At 24.4% G+C, this 10,603-nt stretch overlaps 2 protein-coding genes across 3 annotated transcripts; one reads left to right on the top strand and one right to left on the bottom strand.

Annotated features, from left to right (window-relative positions):
• On the bottom strand, positions 1-3,847 carry LOC114120967 (receptor expression-enhancing protein 4-like). Its single transcript, XM_027983092.2, has 6 exons — positions 3,599-3,847; positions 3,108-3,180; positions 2,571-2,650; positions 2,295-2,415; positions 519-635; positions 1-453 (listed from the first exon to the last, which is right to left on the bottom strand). The coding sequence occupies exons 1-6, from the start codon at positions 3,628-3,630 to the stop codon at positions 160-162; spliced, it is 717 nt and encodes a 238-aa protein (XP_027838893.2). The 5' UTR covers positions 3,631-3,847; the 3' UTR covers positions 1-159.
• A 103-nt stretch (positions 3,848-3,950) lies between these two features.
• Positions 3,951-10,082, top strand: LOC114120960 (hippocampus abundant transcript 1 protein). 2 transcript variants are annotated; one of them, XM_027983081.2, is made up of 13 exons: positions 3,951-4,063; positions 4,365-4,559; positions 4,715-4,810; positions 4,884-4,946; positions 5,299-5,426; positions 5,493-5,607; positions 5,694-5,906; positions 5,963-6,076; positions 6,784-6,965; positions 7,818-7,915; positions 8,002-8,201; positions 8,276-8,393; positions 9,221-10,082. In XM_027983081.2, exons 2-13 carry the CDS (start codon positions 4,416-4,418, stop codon positions 9,277-9,279), a joined length of 1,530 nt encoding a protein of 509 aa, XP_027838882.1. In that variant the 5' UTR covers positions 3,951-4,063; positions 4,365-4,415; the 3' UTR covers positions 9,280-10,082. The 2 variants fall into 2 exon arrangements, with proteins under 2 accessions (XP_027838882.1, XP_027838881.1); XM_027983080.2 differs by having other exon boundaries at positions 3,955-4,102.
• Positions 10,083-10,603: the final 521 nt, after the last annotated feature.

Below are 10,603 nucleotides of genomic sequence, written 5' to 3'. Positions count from 1 at the left end.
TAAAGTATAAAAATATTTGTTTTAATGAAAAAAGAGATCAACTGTTATAAAAACTATTGAATAAAAATAACATCATATAACACAACTTGGAAAAAAAAATGTATACAATTTTCTTATGAGAAAAATACAAAAAATACATAAAATATTTTAAGTTTGTTTTCAATGTGCTTTTCTCCTTCTTCGTGTGTTAGATGATGGTGGATCATATGTTTTTTCATTGTCTTTTGTCTGTTTATTTCCATACATATCTGAAAATGAATATTCAGGTGGCTCCTCTTGTACTAAAGAAGTTAAAGATTCTGAAGAACTAGTCATCTTGAACGAAGAGTCATCTTCATCTTCAGAATCATTAATGACTTCTTCCCAATTAATATCTCCATCTGGTTCGCTATTCTCAATCAATGCTGTATTCATATTTGTACTAATATTTTGTAACTGAACAGCTTGTATCCCCTTGAGAATGAAATGTTTTAAAATATTTAAACATTTAAAAAATGTGATGATTAAGATGAACTTACATATAGTTGGAAAACTTTTATAGCCTGGCTCAAAAAAAAGTTAGTACATATTTTGCCTGTTACCATGAAGGTTTGTAAACCACCACTCCTCAAACTACTTATTTGAGCATCAATAGCCTGTAATAATACAAATTAATATATAAATAATACAATTAATTTAGTTAGCTGTTTGCTATTTATTAGATTTTTAAGAAACATAATATTTTTTAAACTTTTCACTACCAAGTGTTCTTCCTAAAAAATACCCATCTGCTGTACTAATTTCAGATTTTTTTTATTTATTAAGTATTCTCAAGTGATAAATTTAGTTATATTAAATCATATGTTAAAAAAATAAATAAATAAATAAATTGACATATTTCAACATATTATATTGAGTACAATTTTACTATAAGTAATATGAAATATGTATTAAAGTAGATAAGTTAAAGTAATGAAATATACAAAATATGTAATTAAATAAAATTAATAATTAAAAATTATGTTTTTTTTCACTCCACCTACAAGATTCATTAAGTTATAAGACTCACTTTATGCTGGTCCCAAAGTGAGTCATTTAAGGGTAATAAACATATAAGAACAAAATAAAAATACTATATATTTATAATCACTATGAAAAATATAACAGTACATTCCACTCAACGCGGATGAAGCATTGGGCCTCACAATAGTAAAAATCACAAATGTAATCACTTTCCTAATAAAAACTGATCTTTATAATAAAATGTAATTAACGGAACTATAAACAAATAGGTATTTTACCAATTTTAATACATTTAATTTATTTCCATCAACTAAATGTAACATTTAATAATATTTAAATTCTAATACCTAAACAGTATTAATGTATCTAATCACTTAAATTGTAAAACTTTTCCAATATTTTATATCTTAAAATTAATAACCTTGGTAATTTATATTTTTTTATGTTCAATAAAATATATTTATATTATTATAGAAATTAAATATTAATAATATAATCAATGTAATGTTTTTGACAAATATTGAATCAACTCATTGCCATTATTGATTTATCAATACCAAAATAAATTACTTTAATAGAGGTATCAAAAACATACATTGAAATATAATTATCAATTAGCAACATTAGCTGACAAACCGTCTTCACTCAAAATTGTTGTTTATACCCAATGATTTATCATTGAATTCAAATTTGACACATTACAGAGACTCATTTAATCCTAGATTACACCCATTAAAAATATTCACGAAATTCTACACGTCTTTTTAACCGTGTGTTGAAACATATCCACTAAGACTCGATGAATTGAAATAATCATTATTTTATTACTCTTAAATAAATAAAAATTGTCATATGCTTTTATTGATACTTAATATAAATAAATTAAACTTTCATATGAAATATAAATGTTATTACACATAAGATTATATCACAGTGTACCACGCACAGTCTTTTAGGTAGTTTTTTCAATAGATAATGAACTTTGAACCCTTCTACAGACATCAAATTGTATTCAATTGGGAGTTGTATGTAACTTTAGTTTATCACCTAATTAGAAGGTATCTAGGTTGGGTTAGATTAATATTTTATATTTTTGAAGCAATGAACAAAATTCTAAAAGCCCGGTCTTTTTGACCAAGATGCGTGTGCTCTAGGGTTAATAACAATGTACGCAAGATAACTGCTATTTAGCAGAACAGTTACCTACTTTCCAGCATTTTATTTAATACTTAGTATATTTGTTTTATGTTTTTTTTTTTTTTATAAATATATAGTTATAATACAAACTTTACCTTTTCGTGTCGTTTTATAAAAGGACTGATAATATTTTTGTATACATAAGTTAGAGAGCTGTCTGAAGTTGGATAAGTCATGTAAAGAAACAAAAGCTTCAACTCATTATAAAATGGAAACCTGTAAATTTAAATATATATTATATATACATTAAAATATTATTCAAAATTTAATATACTTTTTAAATTAATTATTTAAATAATATGAGACAATTTCTAATAACCTATTTAATAAGATTAATTCATTAAAATATTAACTTTTTATTGATAACTTACCAAGGACCAATAAATATATCAGTTATGGTCTCTACTGAAGTAAACATCGAAAATGTTATCCAATACATTAGCCATATACCCTACATAAATGTACAATTATTATTAAAACAGTTAGAATAATAATTAATAGTATTTAAAAAATAAATATTTTTCCTTAATGATATCTTATCTGGTTTCTTCTCATATAGTTATTAGTCATATCCACTTCAATGTATTTTATTTTATAGCCATACCTTTTTTATAATCTTTCAAGTTAATTTTTTTTTACTGATGATAAAATAAATAAATAATGTTTTATAAATTACATTTTAGTGAATTAGTTTATGGGGAAAATATTTTTAATACAGAAAATGTAAAATAATATTTTGTCCTTTAATTATAATAATACTAGTAAAAATATTATAACTAATATAACTTATAATTAAATGAAACATATGTTACACAAATCCAACAGTTTAATATTCAACATAAATAATAATCTTTAATATAGTATTAATAGACAGTAAAGGCATTATTTAATTAAATAATCAAACATACATAATTTGTTGATCGTTTTGTCTTGAGCACTTTGTATGACATATAGCCTGGATATAATATGCCAAATATCATACTGAAAAAAAAATTGTAATCAATTAAAAATTAATATAGTTAGGTTAAAATGGTTAAATAGCTTAGTTATTTATCTAAAATGTAAACAACTACATATTGTGTCAACATCAATCCAGCAATAATTGTACCAAATATAAAGTAATATAATATTAGAACTTTTGAAGTAGGTATGGAGTTATTAAAAAAAAAAGAAATTAACTTCTACATAAATCTTTCATAATAATTAAAACACTTAATAAAATCATAAGAAGTAAATTATAAATAATCCAGACAAATAGTAGGTAATATTAGTTGTCGGTTATTTCGGGAATTTTCTCGAATATTTTAATAAAATTTAGAACAAAATGATGTAAATATCAAGCATTTAAACCAAAAAAAAGTAATGGCAGGAATTCCAAAGAAACGGGTATGATACTTACATAAGTGGTCTACATAAAAAATCCGGTAACATTTTAAAGATGAACAGAAAAATAGTAGTAAATAATAAATATTGTGCAACTAAATTCACAATCTGATCACTGATCCTGCTGTTGGAAATAAAAAATAGAACTATCAAGTATCAGTTATTCACCATCAAAGACCGCATAATATTACATTAAAACATATTGTACTATTGTCTATTTGCACCTATTTATTATAACGTTTTGTTTTGAAACAAAAAGAAATATACTATCAACCGTAACCGTTCCTCGGTAATTGACCAATGGCAGACGTTCAGATTGAAATTTAATTTGATATTTGTTATCAGCTGCTGCTATCGATATTCGATAATGATAATATCAAAGTTTCATGGTGATCGCATTTACAATAAATATTCAATTGTCAATACTCAATAGTCAATACCGATTACCAAAAGCCAAATAAATAATGAATAACTATTAACGGTAGAGTAAATAATAACTGTATATTACTATATTATCTGTGTAAGTAAGCTTGGTGCAAATTCTTGCAATTTCAAATTTCCAATTTCTGATTTCCCCTATTCCTATATTTTCCTGATATTATCCATTATTTAGACAATAGTCATTAGTCGATTATGAATTAGTCAATACTCAATCGTCATAGGATAATTTCTATTAATTATAATTTTTTTTTTTTTCGTAGAAGTCATTTAATTGGCATATAATTGTTATAATTATTGTATATTATTTATATGTATTATAATTTTATTATAAACTTCAATAGATAAAATGATGTACGAATAATTATATATTGCCTGAATTCTAAATTATACAAATGGAACAGTATTTTCCGACGATTAACGAAGGAAAAAAGTATGAGACACGTTCTACAATGGGTTCAAAAATGAAAATGAACAAAAGTATATCTGGAATTGTAATCCGGAGCCATAAATCCATTCTGAGTGATGGAATATTAATGGTAAAATATAGTAGTGTTTATTATTTGTAAATATAGAGGTAGACAATAGATATTGCTAAACCATTGTTGCACTAGTATAATCTTTATTGATGCTCATAGAAATTTTAAATAGATTAAAATGTTGTGATAAATGTATGTTTTTAATTTTTGTTTAGAAATCTGGAATAGGAAAACCATCAATTTACCATGCACTGGTCATTATATTCTTAGAATATTTTGCTTGGAGCATACTAACTTTACCAATAATATCAGTAAGTTTAAAATCAATTGTGATTAATTGTTCATATTTTTTAGTTGGATATAATAAAAGATTTTTTTTTACAGAAATTAAACAATACATTCCAAGATCATGCTTTGCTTATGAATGGAATTATTTGGGGTATAAAGGTATCAAGACTATATCAATACTTATCCAGTATTGTTAAATGGACACTACCCCCACATATGTTATCTCCGTCTTACAAATGTAAAACATAGCAAAAACTGTTTTGTACTGAAAAGAACCTAATAGGCTACAGCCATAACTAAAATAATTTACACCACATAAAACAAATTTCCTGTGAAATATTGTTTTTATGTGGTGAACATTTTTTTCTTAGTTATGACTAGTCTTTTCAGTTCTTTCTTGCACAAATCAGTTTTTGCTAAGTTTTACATTTGTGAGACGGAAATAACACGTGAGGATGTAGTAAACTTATTTTATTATTTATTCTTTATTAATATTATTATTGTTTTTTAGGGTATTCTATCATTCCTAAGTGCCCCATTGATTGGTGCCTTATCTGATGTTTGGGGACGAAAATTATTTCTATTATTAACAGTGTTTTTCACTTGTATTCCAATACCTTTTATGTGTATTGATTCTGGGTACCTAATTTTTAAAGTTAAATTTCAATAAATCTTTAAGTATCTAATGAGGTGTAAAAATTTTAGGTGGTTTTTTGCCTTAATAAGTGTTTCTGGATTATTTTCTGTTACGTTTTCCGTTGTATTTGCTTATGTAGCAGATGTCAGTGATGAAAAAGAAAGAAGTTGCTATTATGGCTGGGTATATATATTTAAAAATTAATATTAAATAAGCAAAATTATAATTATCTTAAATATAAATATAAATCATTTATTTTTATTTTTTAGATAACTGGAACATTTGGAGCTAGTATGGTTTTTGGACCCGCTCTTGGTTCATACATTATGGAAATTTACAATACTAATTTTGTTGTATTTTTAGCATCTTTAATAGCACTTTTAAATGTATTTTTCATTATTGTTGCTGTGCCAGAAAGTCTACCACATAAACAACGAACATCTACTAATTGTATATCTTGGAAAAAAGCAGATCCATTTGTAGTAAGTACTTACTAAGCATAAAAAATTTACAGATCTTATATGTATTTTTTTTAAAGGCTTTGAGAATGGTTGGTCGAGATCGAACTATATTGATATTGTGCTTAACAGTATTTTTGTCATACCTTCCTGAAGCAGGAGAGTACTCTTCATTATTTGTTTATTTGAGACTTGTAAGTGTTAAAATATAATATAAATATTAAGATTTTTTATGATAATGTTTTAAAATTAATTCAGAGGAACTCCTATTAATGTATTGATTTTGATAGTTGTATGAAAACATTTTTTATGGTGGAGAAAAATTGCATCAATTTTTATTCTTCAGTATCTTTTTTCAGGGAGTCAAAAGTAAAATATTCCCAGTAATTATGGTAGAAAAAATTGATAAATTAACAATAAATGTTAATAAAAAAAGTGTTTTCCTGTGTCAAACTTGAAAATAAGTTATAAAATTACACATTATAAATGTGTAGATACTGATATCATAAAAATGTTTAATTTTTTGTTTTTGATTAACATCAATTAATAATGGACTGTACAGTTTGTTCAAAATGAGATTGGTACAGGTAGCCTATTACCTATTACCTATAATTATACCTATTATTATTACCTATTTTTTATTTTAGTATCTATTCATTATATTAAGTTGAATCAGCAGGTGGTCTGCGCGCCGCTAATGAGAACTGGTCACCGCAACGTATTGATCTCATTTTGAACAGACTATACTATGAATTTCAATACCCAAATTTCCTAAAAATAAATAATGTTTCACTATTTTGTAATCTATATTAATTCTGAGCAGAAAAGTTTCTAATACTTATAATTTTATTAAATTATATTATTGATTAATACATTTATTATGTCCAAATATTTTTTTTAGGTTATGGGATTTAGTATGTTCAAAGTATCACTACTTATTGCTTTACTTGGACTGTTCTCAGCAGTTGTTCAATCTGTTCTTGGCATTATAATGAAAATGATGGGAGCTAAATACACAATAATGATTGGTTTGGTATTTGAAATCATGCAACTTATGTGGTTTGGTTTTGGTTCAGAAACTTGGTATGATATATATTATAATAATAATAAATTCAATATTATAGTTATCTTATTTTGTAACTGAAACTTAGATGAACTTAAGAAAAAAGACTGATTGCATGACATTGTCATTTATTTTTTTTGAGAAGACTATAATATTAACAAAACAAAAAAAGACACTTTTTATCAAAAATAAAATTATTAAATGCATAAATAAAATATAGTGTTCTTAATTGGAAAATAAAATAAATTAAATGCTCAATATTGTTATTACCATCTTTGTGTACTATTGGATAACTTTCAAATAAACAAATAACAAAAATCAAAATCAAAGTTGATTCATGGTTGAAACTGTACCAGTATTTTACTTATTTAATGGCACTGAAAGTACAATCATTCATTGTAAATTTTGAACCTTTAAAAAAAATTGAATAACAGTTGGATAAAATATAATTTACTATTATTGATCTGTTTCGATTTAAAGAACATAAAATCAACATTTTTAATATTTAAATAAATATTAGGTATTTGGTTAATGTATTAAATTGCCAAAAAGAAATTTTAAATGCTGTAAGAGTTATACTTTCATCTTAATATTGGGCAACATTATGGTTTAAAAAATTCACTAGTCCATATACTATATTTTTAAAAAATACAATACAGTTTTCTAAATATTGTATTTTTAAAAACTCTAACGATTTTCAAATTTCAAAATGAACTGTGTATACCATACTTGGTATTTTTTTCTTACCTGATAGAAGACTAGATTTCTAGATAGTCAACATAAGCTCACATTTCTTTTGTGGGCTAATCATATTTATAGTTTATGAGTAATTGCATAATCATATTCATATTATTTATATTTATATTTAATAGGGTTATGTGGTCTGCTTGTTTTTTGGCTGCCATTTCAAGTGTTACATATCCTGCTATCAGTTCGTTTGTTTCCATTCATTCAGATGCAGATAAGCAAGGTATACAATTTTACTTATTTTTTTTTTTATTTTTCATTTGAATGTTTGAAATAAAACTAATGGAATTTGTTTTTTTTTTTATTAAGGTGTTGTTCAAGGAGTAGTAACCGGAGTAAGAGGCCTTTGTGGTGGATTAGGACCTGCAATGTTTGGATTCATATTTTATTTATTTGATGTTAATTTAAATGAAGGAATGCAAATAGCTCATACTACTCATCATTCACTTAATAGTTCAGTCACAATTACACATTTAAAGTACAATATAAATAATAATCCGTCTTCTTCGGTAATAACTGTTTTTACTTCTTTAAATATTTTATTTATATTAACTTATTAATCATTTATCTTTTGCCATTTTAGATGATTCCAGGACCACCATTTGTCTTTGGGTCACTACTTGTTATGTGTGCATTACTAGTCTCTGTTTTTATTCCAGAAAATGTTCCAAATAGCTCAGATCAACGTCATAAACATATTGGTAAACATACTTACTTGAATTTTTAATGGAATAATTTAATAATTGATTAAATAGTTCTTTTATAAAAAAAAAAAAAAAATATTTCTATGGTTACTTAAAAAAGAGTATTTTAAATGATACAAATTACACCTATGAATTAAAAGTGGTAGTTATTGGTGAAGTAAACAGAAGGAAAAATTCCCCACTATGTTGAATAAATATTAAGAATATTCAAAACAAATAGTAATATTTATGATTTTTTTTTTTCTTTTAATATTACATTTGTAGATCTCTACTCAATAATATTTTTTCAGGAGAAGTTGGATATACAATACACACATATATATATATATATATATATATATAAATAAATACTATTCTTTGAATTTACATATTTTGTTTCTGTACATTTTTATAATAATAGTTTAGTATTTTGCTTATATTGTAAGTACCTATTATTGCCATATGTTTATTTCCAAGGAACTACTCTAATAGTATACTGTAATTAAAGTATTTTTTACTCTTGCTAAACTCAACTATTAATGTCTTGATTTTAATATTAGATATGTATAAGAAAAGAACAATTCTAACATTCAGGTAAACCACTTGTCTTAAAGTCAGAGAAAACATACATTTATTGGATATTTAATGAAAATCTATATTATTTAAAAAAAATAATAACACAGGAATACCATATATCTTATTATATTATGTACCATATCTTACTATGATTAAAAAAAATATATATATATTATATATTTGTGATTAATTAGTAATTTTTGATTTTCTGTTATTCTGTTTATTTTCTACAGAATTATTAACACATCATATATTTAATTATGTTACAGGTTCATCAACTCAAGTACAATACCAAATAGGTCGAATAAATGTTCAATCTTATCTTTAATTGGTTGTCTAATCACATATTATGTTTAGTGTTAGTTTCTTAAAAAAAGAACAATAGTAACTACCTTCTATTATTTGTGTTAAAGCTTAAACATATTTTAAATGTATTGGTTCACATCGAGTTAAGCTTAACACAAAATAATTATTATACAATGTCTTTAAAATGATTCCTACGGAAGCTTTATTTAATTTATTTAATAATTTATTATTTAACATAGTATTATAAATTATACACAAGTTGTTTTAAAACTTGTGCATCACTATTAGTCATAAATATATAATCAATTTATAAAAAGTTTTTTCTACAAATTTTTCTCCAGTTATTAAGCATGAATATATTAATTGTATTAATTTAATTTTTGTATTATGTATACTTTACTTAGAATATTTTTAAATAATTAATTGGATGATGTTTGATGACATAATATGGAAATATGTGCATTAAAAAAAATCTATTTAGTTGTATAAAATAAGAATTAAGTATAAGTGTACTGTTCATCGTATTATAAATTATTCTCCATACATAATTATTAGTACCGTCTCATAATTCTCATTTTGTCATCAATGTTATTGTATTATGTTAAATTTGTATTTTACTCATAACTTATTTATACTTTTGATCTCTGTTAAAGTAGTTAAAATTTTAAAAACACTATTAAGTTATTATGCACCTAGTTATTTACCGCTCGTACTTTCTTAGATAAAAATAAATTATGTAATATTGCGTCGATTAGGATTTGCTATTTATGTATTAAATCTATAAGTGCAATGTTTTAATGAAAAATAAAATCGATTTAATTCGTATGTTGTTTTTGTTTCTTCATAATGTGAACATAATATTATTATAAGTCGATTTTTTTATGATTCAATAACAACATCGGCAACATCATAATTATTGTAATTTTAATGGTGTAAAAGGACGGCTGTCGAAAAGTTTTCGGCGTTTTAGCGGTTTTTGCCAGTCATGGAGAGTAAAACAACCACAATTACTGTACATATTTGCGCGTTAACAGCATTAGTTGATTGTAATGCGCACGCGCACAATAAAATAATGGCCATGTTATATTTTTTTATTCAAAAACCCATAGTCACGATTTGGTTATAGGTATGATGACAAGACGCGGGCGTGGATTGTGACGTCACATTATGCCAATTAAATTTGTGTTTGATATGATCTCCATAAATCATTTTTTTTTCTAACTTTTGGTGAAACGCAATTGTACTTTATACTTCGGAGATTGACTTATATATTTCTTTTTTTTTCAAAGCATTCAAAAATTTCATCTTGATCGATTTATATAATTTGAAAAACACTGGAAAACCGG

The sequence above is a fragment of the Aphis gossypii genome, chromosome 1 (genome assembly GCF_020184175.1).
Source record: "Aphis gossypii isolate Hap1 chromosome 1, ASM2018417v2, whole genome shotgun sequence".
Lineage (NCBI taxonomy): Eukaryota > Metazoa > Arthropoda > Insecta > Hemiptera > Aphididae > Aphis > Aphis gossypii.
The sequence above is the reverse complement of the archived record's forward strand: the minus strand, read 5'-3'. Positions and strand labels throughout refer to the sequence as shown.

What these genes read in the sequence shown, in the direction of transcription:
- LOC114120967 (XM_027983092.2), bottom strand. Translation starts at nt 3,630, where the DNA reads ATGTTACCGGATTTTTTATGTAGACCACTTAT. An exon ending in TTATAAAACGACACGAAAAG is followed by an intron (nt 636 to 2,294) that starts GTAAAGTTTGTA and finishes GTATTATTACAG; the next exon opens with GCTATTGATGCTCAAATAAG. An exon ending in TAAAAGTTTTCCAACTATAT is followed by an intron (nt 454 to 518) that starts GTAAGTTCATCT and finishes TTCATTCTCAAG; the next exon opens with GGGATACAAGCTGTTCAGTT.
- LOC114120960 (XM_027983081.2), top strand. Translation starts at nt 4,416, where the DNA reads ATGGAACAGTATTTTCCGACGATTAACGAAGGAAAAAAGTATGAGACA. An exon ending in TTTATGTGTATTGATTCTGG is followed by an intron (nt 5,427 to 5,492) that starts GTACCTAATTTT and finishes TAAAAATTTTAG; the next exon opens with GTGGTTTTTTGCCTTAATAA. An exon ending in AAAAAGCAGATCCATTTGTA is followed by an intron (nt 5,907 to 5,962) that starts GTAAGTACTTAC and finishes TTTTTTTTAAAG; the next exon opens with GCTTTGAGAATGGTTGGTCG.